Source organism: Onychostruthus taczanowskii, unplaced genomic scaffold, assembly GCF_017590055.1.
Source record: "Onychostruthus taczanowskii isolate IOZ18803 unplaced genomic scaffold, ASM1759005v1 scaffold7, whole genome shotgun sequence".
Taxonomy (NCBI): Eukaryota; Metazoa; Chordata; class Aves; order Passeriformes; family Passeridae; genus Onychostruthus; species Onychostruthus taczanowskii.
The window spans coordinates 4,489,222-4,512,100 of NW_024504786.1; the positions used below are offsets into that span (position 1 = coordinate 4,489,222).

Consider the following 22,879-nt stretch of genomic DNA (forward strand, 5'->3'; position numbering starts at 1 on the left):
TGAAATTGACAGAGAACTATGTCAGACCAGATTAAATATTCACAGGACTGGAGAATTTCCCAGTACATGGCAGAGGATTATGCATCCACTTGCCATAGCTGCAGTAATTCAGTTTTTACTAGAGCTTGATAACAAAAGTATGCCTCTGTTCTAAAATCTTCCTCTGGCATTGAAATAATTTACCCTGAACTTTCCATCTGTACATACAATGACACCTTTTCGTTGCTTATAACTTCCCACCTAAAACTTGGGAAAAGTTTATCCCTTATCAGCTGACTGTCTATTGGTGTTCTCTTACCTTCTTAAAATCTGAAAAAGAAATCTGGTTTACATCCTTTTCTCAATTTAAATTAGAAAAATTATGCTGATTACATGTTAACTGCATGAATTATCCACATGATATAATTTTTAAGTCTGTTCTTTGAAATGTTTTGGTTTTCTGCATCTGTTTCTATGAACTCTTTGTTCCCAGTTTCTTAATGGCTTGACAAACACATTTACTGAGCATGCAGTAAACAACTAGAAATGGTGTCTTGCAATTCCCAGTATTCAATAAAACCAAGTGATTCATATAATCAGAGAGAGACTTGATATTGCAATTTTACTCAATGATATATTCCTGTTGACTTCAGTATAGCTAAAGGCAGAATAGATTGGTAGTCTCTGGAGACAGCAAGACTTTTTCAAAAGAACAAGAATTGTCAATTTCTTTTAAACCAAACTGTTCCCTAAGCTGAAACTTATAGAAAAATATGTTTTGACAAAATTCACAAAATAAATTTTTAAGTTTTAAAATCATCAAAGCTTTTTGTGTTTGCATTTAGATTCTATTTATTGGTTTGAAATTATTTTCATTGTTAATATTTTATTTATAAAGTTTGAAAACATGAATATCAGCTTTGAAATGTTTCTCATCAGTTGTATCCAGCTAAAAGTTTCAGCTTAAGCAAAGTGACAGTTCAGGAGTACTTTTGCTTGAAAACTTAAAATACTGTGCCCAGATTTGGAAGAGATTTCAAATCTAAAATGCTTATATGCCAGAAAAAACATATTCCTACATATCTCTAGTGGTTAGTGGTCTCTCCAGAGGACAGGAAAATATCAGTAATAAAATAAGAAGTATTTCGAATATAGAAGTAATGACAAATCAGAATGAGTGATGTGGCTCTAACTAAGGGTTAGATAACCTGATTTATAATTAAAACAGGGAATTCAACAAGTTCTTTACTTACAAGGAAGAGTTTGACTACTGTGCCCTTTTCCAAAGGATGGATAAACAGTCTGTGGGTTATGGATATTTTCCTTGCCAGCTGTTCTTTATTTATCATTGTCAGATTTCCTTGCTTGATAAAGAAAAATATAATGGTTCATCCTATAATTCAGATGAAAGCACTAATTATGATGAAACAACCTTGCCTTTAGGGCAAGGGGGACAAAAAAACTCCAAAAAAACAGAGGACTGTTTTATATAATACACTAACAGCTTTCTCATTGCATCTTTCACATAAGGAAGCTAAAACTACAGTTCCCTGAAGCTGGAATATCTGTAATTTCTGTCTGATGGGGAAGCGTTCCACAGAACTGCAATTACAGATCAGGCATTACCAAGTTTGTTCTCCACAAAGTTGTGCTTCAGTCTTTTCTATTGTTCTAGAATATTATTACTTCCTTTTACTGTCACTGTTCCATCAATTAGTGCCTGGGGAAGAATCTGGCCCTGACTAGGTAGATGCTGTTAGTTCTGCTTGAGTGGGGGAAAAGAATCTCCTTTGGCAGAATCACCTTGAAAACTTTCACATCTGTGCTTACCTTCCAGAATGCAAGTCTGCTCACTCAAAGCACAATGATCCTTCAATCGTTCTTGTTTCCAGGAGTAAGTTTAGAAGATCTTGTTGAGCAGGTATTGTGCAGTGCTTTGAGATAAAGCAGCCCATCTTATCTCTTAGGCAGGTGGACTGATGACTTGGGTCAGGTTTTCTAGGCTAAAGATGGAAAGTTACTTGGGGCTGCCTTCAGCTGCTGTGCAGAGGCAGCAGGAAAAGGGCAGCCACTGTCACTAGGAAAGCCTCCTCTGTTGTCTGTGCCAGGGTGCTGCAGGGTTGGCATAAAAGATGTTTTGTTGTTTCTTATCCTACATGGCAGCATCACTGTGTTTGTGAGCTGCCTAGGTGGATGAATCAGCTGTGTAGCACCAGATCACAGATCAGTTTTGGCATGATGTTTGGTACAGCTCAGTGATTTCCTTCTGCTCTGTGTATGTCTCTGCTATGGAGCTTTAATTTGGTCAAGAATTAGCCCCTGGTGATTTCAGTATGTCATCTGTCAAAAGGTTTGTAAACTCCTTTGCATTTTGTCAGTGAGGATTTTACTGCAGGATCTGTTAATTGTCACAGAGAATACCTGATTTTTCTGCTTACTTGACACTTTCTATGAATGAATCAGAAATAAGTTTGTTAAATTCCATCTGGCTCTATGAGTAGAATAGTATAGATTTATCACTGCATAGAATATATTTGGTTGATTCAATAATCAAAGGTAGCATAAAATTTGTTTGCTTAACAAAGAGATGTCCAGTCTTCTGAAAATCCTGACTAACATCAGCAATTTCTTGAATGAGATGCTATTGTGTTTGAAATGATAAATTGAGTACCATCCAGCACATAGAAATTGTGTCTGGTTTGCCACTAAAGAAGCTGCTGACTAAAATCACAATAGAAACTCAAGTGACACATCCCCATCATCTATCTAAAACAGCAGATGTGACTGTCAGGATAGCTAGTGTATTTGACTTTGTTCTACTTATAATGCCAAAAAAAGGCCCTGTCTATTGCTTCATTCAATTGCTCTATTTCAATGTAGCATATTCTGCTTCAAAACAGACCTTTTGTTGCATGTAGGTCTGATTCTTACATTCTTTATGAGACAAAGTTTCAAAATATCAAAAGCCTGCCTAATTTTAAACTTACATTCAGGCTTTAAAATTATTTCTTTTCCCTGTGGCATATCAGAGGGTGCACATGGCTGCATACATTTGTGTTCAGGTCCTTAGTTTAAGTTTAAATCAACAGGCCAAGAGCTCACACCTTTAAATGTGCAAACTGTAGGAGATCAAGTCTTAGATGATCAAGGTAATTGTTCTCTATGCATCAATCTGCTCATCTGTTAATACACAATACTGTTTTCTCTGCAAAGCAGATAAGTGACAAGGAAAAATAGTCTCATGCTATAAATTCAGAGCTGGTTTACAGTTTTCAGAACTTGCTGTAGGGAAGATCTCTGTCAGATTAAAACAGTGCTGGAATTCACAAGGCAAAAAAAGTAATTTCTGATCTCTGCATGCTCTCTCTATAGTCTCAACAGCCAAATCAACTCAGTGCAATTTGATTTGCATTTTTTCTGACCAGGGAGTCATGAAGTACTTACAGTGTCACCAGATATGTATTAATCTACAACTAAGAATATTTAGTTTTACTCCAGAACTTTGATTAAAAGGCCAAAGCATTTGTTCTACAAACTGATTTAGTGCAACAAAGTATGGAAACTATGCCATGCCAAATTTAATAATGAAAATATATCTGTTAACTGCAGAGAAAGTAGCTATGTGCTTAAAATCATGTGGCTGCTCAAATATGTTGTTTTTCAAGGCTTGCATATGTAATACTTACCTTAGTTCTCTTTAAATGGCCAAACTTGTAAGAGCACCAATTCTGACAGCACCAGTCTGGAGTTACTCTTAGCACTCAGGCATCTGCTCAGACTTCAGACTGCAGAAATTCTTCACTCCACTAAAATAATAACACTAACAATTGCAGCCTCATTGTTCCTTGACAGAAGCCCTTTGAAAATCTTGTCAGGAAGAAATCTTTTTATCTCAACAAAAGCATAATGCTCAGGTTCCCCTGCTCTTAACTCCAGGATGCTTTAAAAAGAATCTAGTCTTGTCCAATTGCAGTATTATTGACAAGTGAAAGTTTTTTTGGTGCCTTGTAATGCTTTTAAAGGCAGCACAAACAATATTTGTCCATACAGGACAAAACCTTCCCAGCTGATCCTTGCCCTTATGTCTCTTTGGACTTGTAGAACTTGTCTAACAGAGAATAGAAGATTGTTTCTATGCAAATCCAGAGTTCTGTCTGAAGTTGGACAAACAAAATGGAAATAGAAACGGCTTAAACCATTTCTCATAGCCTGATTTGGTCTCATCCAGGCTTTAGGTATAAAATAGAAACAAGCTTTCTAAGGAGAAAATTTTAAGTCCTGCAGCACGTGCTAACAGTGTGCTGGACATTGCATTAGCATCAAAGGACAGAGAAAAGAGAAACAGTCTGTGGAGTAAAAAAGACCTTTTCTAAGAGTTGGATTCTCTGTCCCTGCACAGTATCAGATGGGCCTGATTTTCCTTCCTTTGTGATATCCTTAGCAACCATTGTCTTAGAGTGATCCATGTAAGAATAGACTAAATGACTGAATCAGGCACAGAGTTCACTTCTCTCACCATCAGAGGAGGAAAATACAGATATTCACTGCCACAAGCATCAATTTCCTGCACTCTTAGGTTGCAGTTCAAGTGAGAAGTAGCTGATAGAGCTTGGAATGTACTCATTAGTATCAATGTTCAGACTTGAACATTTCCGTGCCCCTTTTATCCCAAAGATTATTTGGCTGCAAACTGTCTTTTCACTTTCTTCTCATTTCTTTTTTACTTGATTTCTCCTTTTACTTATGTTCTTCTATTACTCCTTCCTTTTATCCCCTCTTCCACCCCCTCTTTTTTTTTTCACTAAAACTTAAAAAAAACTTGCTCTCAGCTTCTTTCAGCCAATTCGAGATTGTTTTTTGCAGTACGATCTCTGCCTTTCATGTTCTTCCTGCAAATCCTGAAGTCCCTGGAGCTCTTACTTCCATGGAGAACAAGTCCAGTCAGTATTCTTCTTTTCCCCCTTGTCCCATGAGCCAGGCCATGCCATAATATTTGCCTCTGATTTCGACAAGAGCCTATTTGGACACTGAAGAGCTCTAATGGCACTGAGGAGCTGGGAAAGTTTTTACCATGGTCAGGTCACTTAAGGCTTGTTTGTACACATGGGCCCTTACAACAGTATGGACAAACATTGTTTGTGCTACTTGAAAGCATCAGAAAGCACAAAAAAGTCTTTCACTTGTCAATAATACAGCAGTTGGACAAGGGTAGATTCTTCTTAAGGTATCCTGAGGTTAACAGGATGGGAACATTGGGCTTCTGTTGAGATAAAAAGAGTTCTTCCTGACAGGATTTTCAAAGGGTTTCTGTCAAGGAACAATGAGGCTGCAAATGTTAGTGTTATTATTTTGGCATGAGCTAGGGACTTCTGAAGTCTGAACAGATGCCTGACTGCTACAGTTGAAAAAGGCTCCATTAAGCATTTGTAACACTAATGTGGTATTAAGCTATATAACATTATGCAAGAATTAAATATTTGAAAAATTATTTTCATGGAAAAATATTTTGGTTGTCTGATGTTTGTCTGTACATGCAGCAAAATTTGATAGTGTTATAAATTGAAAAATAAATTTAATGTCAGTTTTATGAGGGGAGAGTAATTCTAAGGCAAAATGCTAGTAAAAGAAAGAAATAACCATTTCATGTAGACTTTGGTCCTACAGATGTTCAAATGGCTATTTAAATATCATCTGATAATCTAGGTGAAAAAATGCAGAAATTCATGTCATGGCTTCTGGAGAATTTTTACAGGGCCTGTGGCTTCATCCTTCTTTCATTTAAGCTTCATAGATGTGTTTTTCCCATGCCCTTCTAAACTTTCTATACAGGTGAAATTAGTTATGTTTGGCTGTGGTAATTGGAACATTCAAATCCTGCCTGGTCTGAAGTTATCTGGTTTGGCTCTCTTCTTACTTAGCACATGCCTTAAGTCAATCATGCACGTTTTGCTGTTTATTTTATTCAGTTTGCAATCAAAATATAACAACAGATTTGCAGATATCAGGAGGATCCCAGCTAGGACATTCTCATTATTCTGATCTTTCTTCCTATATGAACTAACTTTCTTTAGTGTTACCAACTAATAATTGAATTGGGGAAGAAACAATTGCTGAAGGTTTCTTCTTTCCTAGAAAACTCAAACTGAATTTGGTCAGAGAAAAATATCATATTACTTTGGCCATGTTAACTTGCTGGTTTCTACATTCTTAGATGGTGAATACAGATTCAACTGGTCACAATTTCCTTTCCCTATATCCTCTCTTTTGGAATGTGAAAAGACAAAGTCCAGCCCTAATTCTCAATTAAGATGCAATTGGCGTGCTGGGATTTTTGAAAGTCATAATTCATCTTTCTTCTTTAGGATGATTTTCCTTACAAGTTCTGTAACATGCGGCCTTATTTCTTCAACAGAGACAGTAGAGTCCCAGGCCTTTACTACTTTCCCATTGGGGCCCACCAGGTATTTCCAGAAGTTCCAGGTTGGTTCTTCTCCTGTAGAATCTACAGGGGAAAGAAAAAAAAAAACCCTTAAATATTAGAAAACCACATTAGCCAATTCCTGACATTCTTCATGTCAATTTGATGATTAACCTCGCAGAGGAAGAAGGACTGTAAAATTATAAGGAAATTCAGACTGAATAAGATTAATTTTCTGACAGACAGCTTTAACTAGACAGTAGTGCCTTGGAGACTAATGGAAACAGGGAAGCTTGAGCCAGGAGAAAGCACAATAATCGGTGTTGAAGTGTGTGGGGCTGTGCTATAGAGATATACATGATACAGTTGAACACTGATAGGAAAATGGAATTTGGCATGACAATATAGCTGTACCAGGACTGATTACTTGCTTATCCGGAATTTTCCCTCCAAAAGCACCCAGTACCATGTGCTTCATAAGATTGTTTCAAGAAATGTGACATGAAGAAATAACAAAGTAATTGTTCCAAGTTTCCACCTAATTCTCATCTACTACAGTTTTCCCCTTCCTGATCACATACCCTTTTACACGAGTCACACTCTTACCCTTTACTCTCCTGCTATGTGACTAACAAAATTTCCAGGACTTTCAAATAGACCAGGAACCTCATCCCCCTAAAAGCACAAGTACAGATGCTACAGAAAATTAGCATCTTTTTTTCCACTGATTATACACTGGGCAAACCTCTTAAGGAATCAGAAGTTATTTCAATGTATCATCAAGACCCAGCCAGACCCACACTTTTAACTGTTGTCTTTGCTGAATAAAGACAGCCTCCAGCAGCCTCCCCCTGCAGGCAGGCAAGCAGGGAAACACAAGTTTTGCAAGTTTCCTGGGACATGTCTGCAGGAACAACTCTCCTTGGCAAAATAGGCATGGAAGAATGTGAAAAGGATTACAGGGAAATTTGGCTAGCAGAGTGATCCATTTCAGACACCTGAAAGGAGGTGAGCTTGGGGTAGTCAAAAATAATATCCACACTCTTAAATTCAGTGGGATTTGGGAGAACACTGTGGTGCTGGAGAGAAGCAGCAGGGATATGGTCCTTGCAGAATGCAGCTCAAGTGATATTGTGTCACACTGAGCTTTACTGTATTTCATTGCTGAAAGACATTTCCTTCACATTAGATTAAGACTGACATTTTAATATAGCATTTAAATGGTATTTAGAGCATTTGTTCAGTACAAGAAAAGCACCCTGCCTTGCTGGCTGGTAAGAACCAGCAAAACCTCTTCAGGTGTCAGTGCTGGCAATCTAAAGCAGATTGGAACTGGAGGAACTGCACAGTATGGCTGTTCCAGTGCTTGGGGAGGAATGAGGAAGGGAATATTCAAGGACATTGTCTAGTGCTTGGTTTCACTTTTTGATTGTTGAAGTAAATTATGAGGTGCTTCACTTCCACTTATCCTGCAGCCCTAGAGATGAATGTTATAAATCAAATCTGCAGCACTCATGTCACAGGAGGAGCACTTAGGAGGCTGCAAAGTGGAAAAAGGAAGGTCAGGGTATTGTATGCCTAGAGGAGAGCATTTCAAGGCCTGTATTCCATGTAGAGGTTTATTGGACCAGCTTTTACAGGACATCTGCTATTGATGTGTGTTCATCTCTGGAGATCTTTTTAGAAGGTAAGACAAAGGTGACAGAGAAATCCTGCCTTGTGCAGGAGGAGGGACTACATGACTTCTGACCTCTTCGAGCCTGACAACTCTGTGAGCACAATCACCTCTTGCTTCTTTGGATGGTATTTTGTGTCAGAGGACTTCTTTGCAGGAGAAACAACCCTCCGGAATTCCAGGTTACTCACCAATTAAGTACTTGAAGGCAGGAATTGCACCAGCTCCACTGACTGTGATTTTGCTGAACATGGGGAAGGAGGCACCATAAGTCTTTCGTGCAAAGCTCTCAATTTCTTTGTTGGTGTCTGGTTCCTGCTGCCCAAACTGATTGCAGGGGAATGCCAGCACATTGAAATGGTATGGGCCCAGGTCTCTCTGCAGCTGCTGCAAGGCCTTGTAGTGGCTGTCTGTGTACCCACACTCACTTGCAACGTTGACAACTAGAGACACCTGAAGAACAAGAGAGCACATTTAAAAATGTGATGGACATAGTCAGTTTTCTAACAGGTAGGCTGGAATGCAGAATATTAAAAAAAAAGAAAAAAAGAAAAAAAAAAAGGTGTGTCTAGGGAACTGTGACTGAACACATATTTGAAACTACATTGAGTTCTGTTCACAAAAGGAAGATTTAATATTTCTTTTTTGTATTCCTCATTGGCAACATTAAGATAATCAACCGACTGCTAAGCAATCTTAATCTTCAGTTTACTGAGAATCTGTGTTTTTCCATTCTGCCTTTTGGACAGTTTCTAAGCATAATAAGAAGTGACTATCCAGCTAAGATATACCAAGTTGCATGAAAGAAACTTGCAAATCAATGTAATTTTGGTTGTTTATTTATCTGTTGTGAAGCATCTGCTCTGCAGCATGTTTTCTTGCTCAAAATTAAGTGCCCTTGCAGAAGTGTCTGATCCATTTGTCATTGCCAGTGTAGAAGTCTTGACTTGGAAGTTAATAAAAGCAATTACAGGATTTGGGGTTGGTCTGTGTAGTGTGAGCTGTAAAATTTCCCATCACTCCTAGAGTAAATCTACTCAGTTGTAACAAAATGACAACAGTTTTTGCACAAAGTTTTATTGCCTGAATTAGAGATTCCAAGAAGTGAAGGCTGCCCACTATCCTTTGAGGTCATTCCTGCAGTGGACCATGTTCAGTGCTGTGTGTGTGTGTCAGTCAGATATGGGCACCAGGCACGTGGCTGCCAGCACAGACCCACCTGGAAGGGAGCTGTCACAGACAGGTGAGCACTGCAGGAACAGCAGAATTTGTTGGGGATATTGAGTGACCCAACTCTGAACTAACACATATTACAGTTTCTCAAAGCCTTGAAGAATTTTTCATTGGTTTTTGAGATAATTTTAGCCTTAAGTAACTTTTAGAATTTTAGACTTATAGTTTTGTTATTCTCAAAAATTTTGTGTGAGCTGCCACTCATTCTACATAAATTGAGTCCATTCTAATACTTTCATACAAAAGTATTTAAGGTAATAGGATGTGTGAAATAAAATTTAGTAAAAAATAAATGGCTACATGTGCATAGTGTTTTTAAAGCCAGAAAACAAACTGGCATAAAAAGGTACATATCTGGGTAATATATGGGATCTTATGATGAGATGTGTAGAAGGGGTAGGAATGAATGAAGAAGAAGCTAAGGTGATGTTGGTATTTGTAATTTCTTACACTAAACATTAACACTTTGTGTATTTTCTACTTTGTATAACTGTATGGCTTTCACAGAATCATACAATATCCTGACTTGGAAGGACCCTCGAGGATCATCGAAGTCCAGCTACCGAATTTAAAGTGGATTTGGAGTGGCACTGTTTTCCCTGGAGGACAGGTAATCTTTCAAAGCACAAGTTGGTGCAATCTTCTTTGTGGTGGAGTGTGTCAACAGCATACAACCTAAACAACCCCTGTACACTTGTAGATAAACTATGACCTGCAGCCATCTCACCTCCAAATCATCACTTTCATTCACACAACACTTATAAGCTCTGAAATTTTAAATTCAGTCTCCTAAAACATCTGAAGTTATAAGTTATGGCATATCATTAGATTTTTTTTTCAGAGAAGAGGTAATAATTTTATGATGAATTCCTGTTGCAGACTCTCAGCATTTGAAACAGAATTTGTATGGCTGACATAAAAAATAACTATTGGCAGTTCTGTTCTTTTCAATTAATCTGGTTTATCAAGCATAGTGATAACAGTAGTTTAGTATGAAGTAAAGATAAATTGTATCACTAAGAATTGAAGCCACATGTAGTTCTTCCACATGAAATTTTAGAAGCTTTTTTAATTATAGTTTAAGCCTTGGAATTTTCATGATGCAGAAGTATTCATGCACCTTACTGAATTCACCTCTATTGGTAACTGCTCTCAAATAGAAAAGTAATGTAAGAATTTGTCATTGGAGGTTTAGGTGAAAGAAAGTTGTGTAGGCATTGTGAGCATTTTAAAACAGATATGAAGGATGAATTGCTAGTGAAAACAATTAAGCTTTTATAACTTTTACTTGATTTTAAGTAAAAAGAGGGCTTGAAAGAATTCACTCAAAAAGAAACAACTATTTTAATTTACAGCTGTTTAAAACCAGTGGTTTCTTGGCATGGTGGTTAAAGGCTTGAGAGTTAACAGTGACAACAGTGCAAACTTCCAAACATATTCCCCCAACACAAATGGAAACTACATTCAGATTTCTTGGGATGGCAGACACATTATGCTTCTCTTTTTTCCTTAGAAAAACGCATTTGCTGTAACTGAATTCTCCATTACTGAACTCCGTAATTTAATAGTGCAAACCTCTTAAAAGTATAACTAACATACATAATGAAAACCTCTGTGATCTATTAGTATTTATCAATGAATGTTTAAAATGATTCTTTAAAAATCTTTCCGAAGTTATCTTCCAGATATCTGGTATTAGAAGTGATTTCATGCAGTGATTTTTTTTGTCTGCATTTTATTTTTAATAAATAACAGTCACTCTTTTTGATCTCATGTAGAGGCTGTACTTTGACTTCTTACAACTATTAATGATTTAAATTAAGTTCAATATGCCTGACTTTGGGCTCTGAGAGCACAAGTCAAGCACACCACCTAGTGTGCAGTGCAAACAGTTCAATGGACCTCACAAAAATGATTTCATTTCAGCTAAATTCTTTATCAGCTGTTGTCTCACCTTTTAAAACTATTATTCCCTTTGCTTAGAAAGCCCATGCATTCTACTAGTGAACTCGTTTAACACTGCATATACTCTTCTTGCTCTTCTTAATGTTCACACCAGAGTGCCTCCTTTAGGGAGAAATCCTGGGACACATTTAGGAATCTGTCTCAGCTTCAAGTAACCCTTTGTGGATCTGTCAGCAGAGACAACAGGCACTTGGGTTTTTAGACCCAGAAATTCTTAATTGGCTCCACGTGACTATGGAAAAACCAGCCACAAGTGTCAGACGGCACCAGCTCACGGAGCTGTCACCTTCATGGAACAAATAGCAATATTTGTGTGGTAATTCAGTGGCTGTGCATTTATCCTAATCCAGGAACGCCACAGTCTCGGATTGCTGCGGGCCCAGGTCCAAAGTCCCTAGCAGTACTTTCAATAATAATCTTTACTTAAAATAATACTTCAGTTGTTATAGTGCCTAATGCTTTTCCATGATTATAGTACCTATGGTTCAAGATTTCCAAAGGCACTGCACTGACCCTGCTTAATTCCACCCCAGCACACTGGACTTAGCTGGGTGGTAGATTGGTACCACTACATCAAGCTAGGCACAAACACAGCAGGGAACAGCTGATGTCTGGGAGCTCTGACTCCCAAATAGATGCTATTTTTGGTAAGAATACTACCTCTTCAGGATATCTGATACAGATCACATCATAAAAGATAAGATTATTGAATTAGATTAGATAGAAAACTAATCTTGTTTGGATCCTCTTGATTCTTGTGCAACCATAACCGCTGTCCTTTATTTTTAATGTAGATGAGTGATGGGTCAACATTTTATGGTAGTGTGGAAAAACCACTGAAGGATGATCTCCACAACACAGTGAACCAGAGAGTTTTTTGATCTATTGCAGTTGTGGAACTCTTTCTCAGTGGTAATAGTCCTCCCTTTATTTACTATATAACAGAGGGTAATTGTGGTTCGTATCAAGATACACTCAAATAGAAAGAGAATTAGTCAATCAGTCTTTTTTTTTTTCTTACTATGAAAAAATGCTTTTGATGATCTGAATAGACATAAGTTTATATTAATAATGATTTATTGAAGAATGATCCTGTCAGTCATGAATTGCACTGATTGTTTATGTTAGCATGGCTCTTATGGTTTTAGAATTAGCAGACTTTATTAATTTTTTAGAGTCTGGAAGCCCTTGGATTTTTTAAATTCCTAGTAAGTTTCTTGACTACCAATTAAGTAGTTATTTAAATAAATTAGCTGAGTGACTAAATTGAAAAAAATGTCTTCTCTACATCTGCCAGAAAGCTTAAGGCTGGTAAAAGCTGGTTTAGCAATTAGCAGACTATTGTTCCAGGAGCTAACTAGTGACTCACTTTCCTTGAAACACCCCCAGCACACACGTACTTTAATAATATTTTCTTTCTTTTAATAGCTTTAAAATATTATGATAAACCTATGCCTTAACATTACTTATCTAACTGCCGATTTAAGCAAGTTTATTTTAAGAAATAAATGGGAGTTTTAATTAACCTTTTTCTATCTTGATACTGAGTTCTGGCAACGTAATGACAGAAAGGGATGTGTTTTATTACTGTAATTTTCTTTAAAATTGTCCACATACATTATCAAAGAGCAGGTAGCCTGAACATTAATAGGATCTCTGAATGCAAATCTATCTTTTATTCCATACAGAAGCCGAATGTCACTTTTTTTGGAATAAAATATTCCATGTGGCCTAGCAGAGATCAAAGAATACCATTCATCAATGGTATTATCTTTCCCAGATGCAGCTCTAGAGCTCCCTTTATGAAACCAGCCATGCCTCGAGGGTGGCCTGGAACCACAGCCCTGGGAAACAGCACACAACCTGAACCTTCCTGTTCCTGAGATTCCAGAGGGGGTGAACACCCCCAGCTCTCTGCAGAGTGGCTGTAAGGAATTCTTCCAAGTTCCCCCTTAACTCCTTTCCATGTTGATTCTGGCCCTGAGATGCAGAAGCTGCAGGTTGTATTTGCTTATTCAGATTAGCAGATGACATGCAGACAAAACATGCCCTATTAACAGGATATATTGACAGAGCCTTTGGAAGGAGCTCATTTTAAAAGCACAGATATTGCTTAATATTAAACAGCTTCCATGTTTTTCTCCAGCATAGATATTTGAGTGGGCATGGGACCAGTTCTGCTGTATCTCAGTTGTGAATGGAGGGGGATGAGGACTTTGACCAGATAGAATTTAGGCCTCTCATTCGGTCCAAATCCACCAGTATCCATTTCTGCTGAGCTCAAGAAAATGTGCATCTCCCTATATAGCTTCTCTGTCTTCCTGCCCATGTTTTAGTGACCTGCTGCTCTGGGCCAGTGAGCCCAGACATCTGAGGAGGGGAAAAAGGAAGGTGTAAATATGAAGCTGCAGAAAAAGGGTGAAAATGAGAAGTGATGCTGCCTTTTTGGGCAGCAGTGAAAATACTGGACTGCCTGACTGTATCACAGATGTGTCACTTGTGGGATTTATGTTGATTTTAGTTTCTATAATTTGTGAAAGGGGCTATAAGAGGTTATAGTATTAAATATAATAAATGTGCTAAGTTATCTTTTCATTTTTCCATAGGTACTGACAATCTTTACTAGATGATCAAACCGCTAATAAAATAAAGTGAAATAAAACGAGATTATAGTCAGGGACATTTTTTTTAAATAGGAAAACTCTGCCTAAAAATACTTAATGTAAGATGTAAATACAATTTAGAAGACATGGTAAAAGCATATGTGCTTTTATCTACCTGCCCTTCTTCATATTGTCACACTAAAAAGCGAGGTAAGAATTTGCATGATGTTGTTACAATTTCATATACACCGATACTTTGTAATGTCTCATGCTTTTTCTAACTACGGTGAAATCTAACTCCATTCGCCACTGATCAAATCCCTTTTTTTTTAATGAGGATCATTAAAAAAGGAACGGGATTTGAGTAAGAATAACACACAAGAAGTCATGCAGTTAAAAGGCAGAAATAAACTCCAAGAGTAAGCTACACAAAGACACAAACTTCCTGAGCTTCCAATGGAATAGGCAGAATCCAGAGCAATCGGCGGGAGGGCAGCATTCCCTGCCTGCCACGTCTGCAGGCGGCCGCAGCAGCAGAAGACGCGGACACACACGGGGGTTAGACTGCAAACGCTTTATTGAAGAGGAGCCGGTGTTAGCCACACGAGCTCACGAAGGGCAGAGGCAGAGCGAGCAGCCCAGAGGCACACGCGTGGGCACCGAGGCTCCGAGCACTCTGCCCGCTCCGCCGACATGCAAGGGCTGCCCGACAGCGAGCCCGGGCGGGAGCCGCCCCTCCCCGCCGCACTTACCGAGCCCCTGTACTTCTCCAGAGACACAAGCTTGCCCCGGATGTTTACAACTTTGAAAGTGTAAAAATCAGGCTCCTTCTGCCGCGTAGCGGAAAAGGCTAAGAGCAGGAGCGCTGCAATTGCGAGGAGCATGGCTAGAGGGATGAGGAGGACTCTGGGGAAGGAGGAGGCAGGCTGGTGCTCCACACTGCCCTCCGGGTCCAGCATGCTGCACGGCCGCCGCGCTCTGCCCGGCCCCGGCCCGGCCGCGCTGCCGCAAACGCCTCGCTGCTGCAAACGGGCCTTTTGCGGCAGCCGGCAGCGCTGCCCGCTCCGCGCCCGCCGGGATGGCTCCTGAGGGTGCACCCGCTGGAGAACGGAGAGTTCCGTGCTGGATGGTTATGGGTTTAAAGCGCTGGCTGGCTCGGTCTGTGGGATGCTAGGCTCGAAGAATATTCTGGGTTGCAAGGCGCCCACAAGGATCACTGAGTCCAAATCTTAAGTGAATAGCCCATACGGGTATCAAAACGAGATCCTGTTTAACTACATCGTTGTGATTTTTGATGGATTTGCAAAGGCTCTTTTTTTGTGTACTAACTATAGCACATAGTGACTACGGTGTAATGTCAAAGGACAGCAGTGGCTTGGTTGCTACTGGTTACTGAGGCGACTGCTCCGAGCCAGAGTCACAGCACACAGTCAGCAAAACCAAACCACCAACACGCCACATAAAACAGCCCCACCAGCCGGGCTGCAGGAAATGCAGCTCTGCATGCACCTGGCTGGTGAGGAGTGAGCGGCCAGACCACGGATCTCACTGAGTGAGATGGGAGAAACCACGCTGCCAGAGGGCTTTCAAGCAAGAGAGAGCCATAAAGCACCAGGAACTGAGGTTGGTATCAGAGCGTTCAGACGATCAGAGCCAAAGCACTGCCTCAGCGCACTGATGTCATTCTTGGGTTGTTTGCAAAAAAAAAAAAAAAAAAAAAAGCTATTTGTACAGTTTGCTACTCTGCCCGCTAGAAGAAAAGGATTTGTACTTACAAAGTAACAACAATAGAAAGCTTTTGATGGTCATTGATTTCTTCTTGGACCAAGAAACCGGTCAGCCATGGACGGCTATGATTCTGATAGTTCTTGGCAAAGAAAAGGAAAATGCAGTGATTTACAGAAAACAATTAAGAGTGGCTCCAAGGCATATTGGAAATTTATCTTTTGAAGAGAAAAATACATTTTGTAATCTCACTTTGTTTTTTTTAAAAAACAACGGAATTTTGGTAGATCTTTGACATTTTGATTAAATTTGCTTAGGTAATTCAAGCATGACTAGCATTACTGTAAGGGAAGAAGCCTTATATAGCTAGTTGAAAAATATATTTGCAGTTTTTAAACATTTCAGATTTTTCACAATATTTGTGAATTTCAGTTTAAGCAGGCACCCAACATCAAGAAATAATGTAATATGCTACAAAAATATATAGATGGATAGATGGAAAATCTTCTGCCATGCTCTCCACAGGAAAGATACACTGTGATGACAATGTGAATTTCTTTGCAGATAAATGGTATTTTCCTGGATACTTTCCTGGCTGTAGTATTGACCAAGATGACAGTCAAGTATGATTTCCTCAATTTATAAGTAACTTATCTGAAAAGCTTTAGAGTTTCTTCAGACACATCTGGAGAAAGAGAACAGGGCTTTATTATGGTATATCCATTTTAAAAGATTTTTAAAACCTCATAAATTCTAAAAATCATATTTTAAAAATTGATGATCAGCATAAATTTTTTTGGTCAGAAAATTAAAAACAAATCTACAATACACACTTACATTTTGGAGCAATAATATTTTAATTGCTTGGGTATAGGACTAAAAATGAGGCATCATACTGCAATGCAAGAAGCAAGTTTTGCTCTAGAAAGGGACTTCATAAAATCTACTTCCTACAGCTTAATGATTATGATCTCTGATTTCTAGATAAAATTTAGTAGCTTTCAGAGTCATATTTTCTCCTACAAGTTGAGCCCAGAATCTGAAAGTTTTTGATCACTGGCACTGAATTGGGAATTCTTTAAATAATGGCCTGCTGGCAGTAGAACTCTGCTTCCTCTTTTAGTGCCATGTTTCTGTATTGCTCCCTGCAATAAAATATCTTTAACATCAGCAAAGAAGGAGGCATTGTTCCTGAACACAGAGAAAGAGACCATGTCAAAGACTGTTGGCTTTATACTGGTGCAAGTTTTCCGAGCCAAACTGCAGTATCAGTTCATATGAAAATATATCCAACTATTTGAAGGAAATATGCCAGTCAGGTTTGCAAACTGGCGTGTGTTTGCTCACTAGCATGTCTCAATGTTTATCTAGGAGGACTGTATCCAGCAGCAAGTATAATCTAGCTACTTCTGCAATTTACTCTTTGGCCTACTAAACCTAATAGAAATCTTTGTCAAATAAATTGGAATAGGCTGGAACCACCAGCCAGTTAACCTCAGTTGTCCCCAGGGCAGCACTGCTGCTTCTGTTGCTGCTGCCCTGGACTGGCCCACGTACCTAAAGGTGAACGTTATAAGCAACACCCTGAGCTACTAAGTCATAATTTTGTTAAGTGTGAACTTCAAGTGAACCAAAAAAAAAAAAAAATTAAAAAAGAAATTACAGGTTGCCTCTAAGGATTGTGCTGACTTCACAATACATTCACATTCAGAAGTATGTCTTGTCAGTATTTACAGAATCCTGTATTACTGATTTTGCAACTTTTGTTTGCCTACACAGATTCCCTGAGGTAGTGTTTCTAGCACTACTGTTCATATTACTTTTAATAGTTTCCTTTGAACCCCTTTCGTAGTTCAACACTGATCTTTTAGTGCCTTGTTTTCCTGGAAAGGCCTCCTTAGCCTGCGCTAGGAAGTGCCAACAACACGACATTTCACTGCCAAAATGGGGTAGTACTGGATCACAGAGGGATTTGCTTCAGACAAGCACTTGCCAGTGCCTTTAGGTCACAGTCCAGCACTGCCAAGAGCCGGCAGGCTGGCTCTTCTCCCCCGAGACCTGTGGATCTGCCAGCACACACGCTGGCCAAGCCACTGTCCCTGGCTGCTGCCGGGGCCAGCTCCATAGCCAAGGTCAGGGAGCCTGGAGTCGTTTCCCCAGATCCCCGGAGCACAGCCGCCCCTCTCCACCGAGCACAGGAGGAGGGGGACAAGCCCTGGGGAAGCGGGGAACAAGGCCCGGGCTCCAGCGAGCCCCAACCTGCTCCACAGGGCGCGGGCGCCTCATGGCTCTCCTGACAGGAGGGGGCAGTGAGGAAGGGCCGGCGCCTTCTGCCGTGCCTGCAGGGAGAGGGCATGAGGAAATGGTTCTACGCTGAGACAGGGCAGATTCAGATTAGATACTAAGAAAAAAATTGTTCCCCGCTAGGGTGGTCAGGCACTGAACAGGTTGCCCTATGGAGTCACCATCCATAGAGGTGTTTGGGAGGCGTCTGGAGCTGGCGCCGGGTGCTGTGGTTTTAGTGTGGCAGTGCGGGGTGCATGGTTGGACTGGGGGATCTTAAAGGACTCTTCCCATCTTGCTGATTCTATGGTAAGAAGAGGCCTGGGAAGAGAAACAAGGGGAAAAACTAGGATGGCTGTTGGGGGGTAATTAAGAAGAAAAAATATGCTGCTTATTCCCTCATCCCCGCTTGCCGCTGTGGCACTGGGGGAGGGAGGCCCTGAACGCTGGGGGAGACGGGGGCGGGCGCGCATCGCCCCCTCGGCAAGGGGGAGGTTCTGAGGCACGGCGGGCTCCCCGGCAGGGCCGGGGCGGTGCGGGCACCCTGCCCGGCTCGGTCCCCGCCGCCGCCGCCGCCGCCCCGCAGCGCCGCCGCCCTCGGGGCGCTCCCGCCCGCCTTCGCCCCACAATGCACCGCGCCGCTGACATGGCGGCCGGGCCGGACTGAGCCGCTGCCGTCGGGGCCTGCAGCAGCCGCAGCCGGGCATGGCGGGGGCACCGCGCCGGCTCCGCTAGCGCCGCACACAGGTACCGGGGCCCGGGGGCTCCCCGCGGCCGGGGGTGGCGGCCCGGGGGCCGCGGCGCGGGGCCGCCCCAAGGTCAGCGGGGGGCCGGGGCCGCCCCCGGGGGCGCATCCGGGCCGGAGCTGGTGCGTGCGGTTTGTTGTTCGTACGCCCCGTGGAATTAAATAATGCGGGGGGGAGAGACCCCCGCAGTCGGCGGGGCCCGCGGGGAATGTCCCGTGTGCGGGGCTGCCCTCGAGAGCCGTGCCCGCTCCGCCGTGAGAGGTTCTCCTTTCCGTGGATTACGATCTGCCTGGAGTGACACCCAGGCATCCCTTCGCCTACGTGGTTGTGCTCTTTTGTTGGCTTATTTTGTATACAAATACAGCTGAACGACTTTGCTGCTTTTGCAATATGTTGCAATTTGCCAGTTGGCTGAATGTGTCATATTACCTGAGGCCTCCTGGCTTTTAAGGTTGTTTCTGGGTATATCAAAAGAGGATGAGCTCATAACACACAGAGAAACAATACAATCGCTTTTAAGCTAAGGTAGAGATTAGTACATTAAAAAGATAGTTGCATCTAAGTATGGATCTAATAATTTTCTTATATCCATGCCACTTCCACGTCACTTGGCTTCCTGAGCACCGTGCCCTGGATTCCGGGGTCGTTGCATTTGCTTGAAAATAGAGGATACATGTTGTTTATGGTTTTGACTTGTGCTCGCTGTTTCAATGGTTGCTTTTTGGATAGTCTGACCCCAGATAGTTATGACATAATTATTTCCGTGACAAGAAAAGTAAGCCAGCCCTGCAACTATGACTTAATTACAGTACCTGGCAGAAGATGCTATATTAGGAGTCTCTTTTACAAATACCAATTTTGCAATGAGCTTTTTTTAATCATTTTTCTACTTAACTTTAGTGAAAACCTTCATAAAATTAATTTTGTGATAAGATTACCTTTTCCTGGAGCATATATTGGGATATGTTCCCAGAAGATAGACACAGAGGGATCAGAAAGTTCCTCCTGTGTTTTCTTCTTGCACAGAGGACAGCTGGGACTTTCTTCTCATCCCTCAGCTTGCAGTGCTAAATGCTCTGAGACACCTGCACTGTGCAGGGCATTTATCCGGTGCTTCCTCTGAAGGGAATTGCTGCAACGGGGAGGAAGAAAGGGGATCAGGATTTCCCTGTGTTGTACTTGAAAGCAAGATACTCCTGAGGAGCTCCTCTTAACTGTCTTGTGGCTCTGCTTGTCAGTCATGGTTCAGGATTGATGTATTCATGTTGATACCATAAGGCAGTCTGACTGTCTGCGAGTATATTCTGTGTTCAAGTCGCAATCCTGGCTTTTTAAACATTACAGAGCATTTCTACTACATTAAGTTTATTTTTGTCACTATCTTAGTGAAATAATGCAATACTGGTACTGACTTGTATGGAGAACTCATAGGAAGAAGGATCCTGCAATTTGCTTAGTGGATTAACTTGCACAATGGAAGCAATCCAGTGGAAGTCTACATTTCTCATGATTTTGGCACATTAAGACTATTTTGTATATTGGTTGATAAATTGTTTAGCTTAGAAGTACAAAAGACAAAGTACAAATTTTGTAACAATGCACATGAATTTAATTTTTACTCTTTTTTTAATATATATTCACAGAAATGCATGCATACATGCATGTGTATTCATACTGTATCCTTGGTTTGTAATTTTGGTTCTAAGGTTTCAGCAAGTCTTTGGAAAAAACCCAGTTTATCAGATGTTCTTAGATTTTATTTTCATTTCTGTTGATGCATCAAATACTGCTGCCAGCAAGAAGTAACTTTCAGATTTTAGTTTTCAGTGTCAGCAAAGCTTGACACAGGAGTCTGGAATCAGTTTTGTGTTACAAATGATTGTGACTCAGTCCGCTGAGCGTGGCTGTGTTCTTGACAGCTTTCCTGAAGTTGTGATTTTCAGCATGTTTCTTCCAGTAGGGAAAGTGCTGGATGCTGGTGAAGAGGTAGAAGGGTACTGGTAGAAGATCTGTTTGCTTTCACTGTGGTTTGTGAACTGGTTTGCAGCTGGTATGAAGCAGTTCAAAGACCATCCCTTCCTCAAGGATTCCAGTTTGGGTGAAGGGCTCACTGTTGCTTAAATACAAGATGCACATAAGCTTCTATGCCACAATACATACTGCTGTATTGTCATTTTGCACAGCACTGAGCATAAGTGGAGGTTCAGATCAAGGTGGAAAAATTGGTTTCAGTGTGTGGCTCCCATTTAAACGAGTTTTGTGGTCATTTGAGGCCTCTGGAAGCCTCTGAAAGGCTCTAAACCAGTGCAGTGCTGTATTGTGCTTCCCCAGCCTCCTGACGGGTACTTGGACTGATGTGTGTGTTTGTTTTTGAAGTTAGAGCTCCCTTGTATCAGCTCCTGCTCTGCTCTCAGCATGAACAGTGCGGCATTTGGGGAGATTTGGGTGCTGCCCCTCTTCTGGCTTCAGGGTTTGCTGCAGGTGGATCTGAGGTGTAAAGGACTGTTGCAGTAAAACATAGCATCAGAACCAAAATGTATAAAAGCATGAGGAGCCTCATGCTCTATATGAAATAGAGAGGTAGAGGAGGCTGTTGTAACACCGCTGGTGTGGCTGAGAGAGGACAGCTTTCCCGAGTTTGGCATGGCAGGCAGCAGGAGTAGTAGGGTCAGAAAGAGGTAGTTCTTGGCATTGGGTGACGTTAGTTTTTCTCACCTTCTCAGTGAGTCATACAGTGCTGTAGAAAAAACAGTGAGTCAATGCAGAGTAATCTGTAACAAGCATATCCCTTGTGGATCTCCCATCCAGCATATTTTGCTCACTTCAAAATTTAATTGTAAGATATTTGCACCTACATATGTTACTAAGTTTTGTATCAGCCAAAGCCTTTCTTGTTACTTCATTTATTCAGCAGTACTTCTGTTAATCAGATATCATCTTGTTACAGTGTTATATATTTTTACATATGTATATATCCATAGTTATATATCTAATGATGACTCCTTAGAAGTTTTCCACATTGTAAACGCAGCATCAGAGCTCTATGTTCACTGAGCCCAGAGTGCCAGTTTTGTTGCATCCTTGATTTGTGTGTTAAAGTTTATGTGCACTGTGCTGACTTCCTTCTGGATAGATTTTGGCAGTATTATCCTTACCAGGATAAATTCTATAGCCTGTAGTAAGAGGGAGTTCTGGAACACTATGTAGCACTCATGTTTGTTACTAAGAATATCGATGGGTTTAGTGCTGGTGGAGTCTGAAGCGCTTTAGTGGCCAGTAATCTCTGATAGTTTTAGTTTTAAGTACTTTGGAAAAACATCAAGCATAGGTAGTAGGTTCTACTAAGTTGTGTCTAATTCATCATAAACCAAATATAAATGTGTGATAATTTTTTAAACTATTGACAAAGAACATGGGAGAGGTTTGAATGATTTGTAGAAGTTCTCAGACAGAAAAATGGGCCTAAGGCTGTAAACAGTCAGAAAAGACACCCCCACCCCAGCACATTAGGGCTGTCCATAGACATCACCTGTGCTGCACTCTGAGCAGAGTGCAAAAGACAACCTTTCCTATTGTTCCTGACTGTGGCTGTAACCTTTGTTTGCAGAATTTCCTTTTATTTTTTTTGAGGAAGTTCAGCTGGGCTGTATTGGTGGTGAGGCGAGGGGGGCACTGAGGTTAATCACCCCACTTAGTGTTGGAAGGCTGGCTGGGAGATTGGAGCTTAAAGGACAATCATAATGGGAGAGATAAAAGCAGGTCTTGGATAAAATACAAGTCTCCCTATCTCAAAGGAGGGAATGCTTTATAGAAACAGGGTGATAACACTTATGTTTGTAGTACTTTCTGTGTTTATATTTTATCTAGTACTCCCCAGGGAAACAAAACTTAAAAGCCTGTTCTCTTTCCCTTTAGTTGCCTTTTTACACTGTAGTCCCTACTTTTGGGCATTTAAGCCAGTTGGGACCACATTTTAGAACATATTTGAAGTAATGGCAAAGGGTCATTATTGAGTTTCTGTCCGTTTTCTGGAACAATTATGCCTCAGCAGAGGAGAGGTCTCTGCTGAGGGGGCAGCAGGAGGAAGTTCCATTTGCTTGTAGGGAGTAGCTACAAATCAGACAGGGCTCCAGCACGTCTGCTCTGCTTGCCCAAGGGGCTGTGATAGAGAGTGTGACAGAGGAGCACTAAATGAACGTCTAGGAAACCAGGTGGAGTCAGTTCTGCTGTTAATGAAATGATTAAAAAAAGC

General features: G+C 40.9%; 2 protein-coding genes across 3 annotated transcripts in view; one reads left to right on the top strand and one right to left on the bottom strand.

Annotated features, from left to right (window-relative positions):
* Positions 1-5,919: 5,919 nt before the first annotated feature.
* Positions 5,920-14,859, bottom strand: GPX7 (glutathione peroxidase 7). The gene is made up of 3 exons (XM_041421571.1): positions 14,626-14,859; positions 8,264-8,525; positions 5,920-6,481 (listed from the first exon to the last, which is right to left on the bottom strand). Exons 1-3 carry the CDS (start codon positions 14,830-14,832, stop codon positions 6,318-6,320), a joined length of 633 nt encoding a protein of 210 aa, XP_041277505.1. The 5' UTR covers positions 14,833-14,859; the 3' UTR covers positions 5,920-6,317.
* A 3,644-nt stretch (positions 14,860-18,503) lies between these two features.
* Positions 18,504-22,879, top strand: part of TUT4 (terminal uridylyl transferase 4) — a 43,500-nt gene continuing 39,124 nt past the window's right edge. Inside the window, exon 1 of one of the 2 annotated variants that reach the window (XM_041421320.1) lies at positions 18,504-18,628. The gene's annotated coding sequence lies outside the window, so the exon portion shown is untranslated. The remainder of the gene's footprint in view (positions 18,629-22,879) is intronic. The other variant, XM_041421321.1, reaches the window with a different exon arrangement.

Excerpts from the sequence above, each read along its gene's own strand:
- GPX7 (XM_041421571.1), bottom strand. The coding sequence starts at position 14,832 with ATGCTGGACCCGGAGGGCAGTGTGGAGCACCAGCCTGCCTCCTCCTTC. Across the intron at positions 8,526-14,625 it reads TGGAGAAGTACAGGGGCTCG|GTGTCTCTAGTTGTCAACGT; the intron begins GTAAGTGCGGCG and ends CTTGTTCTTCAG. Across the intron at positions 6,482-8,263 it reads TGCCTTCAAGTACTTAATTG|ATTCTACAGGAGAAGAACCA; the intron begins GTGAGTAACCTG and ends TTTCCCCTGTAG.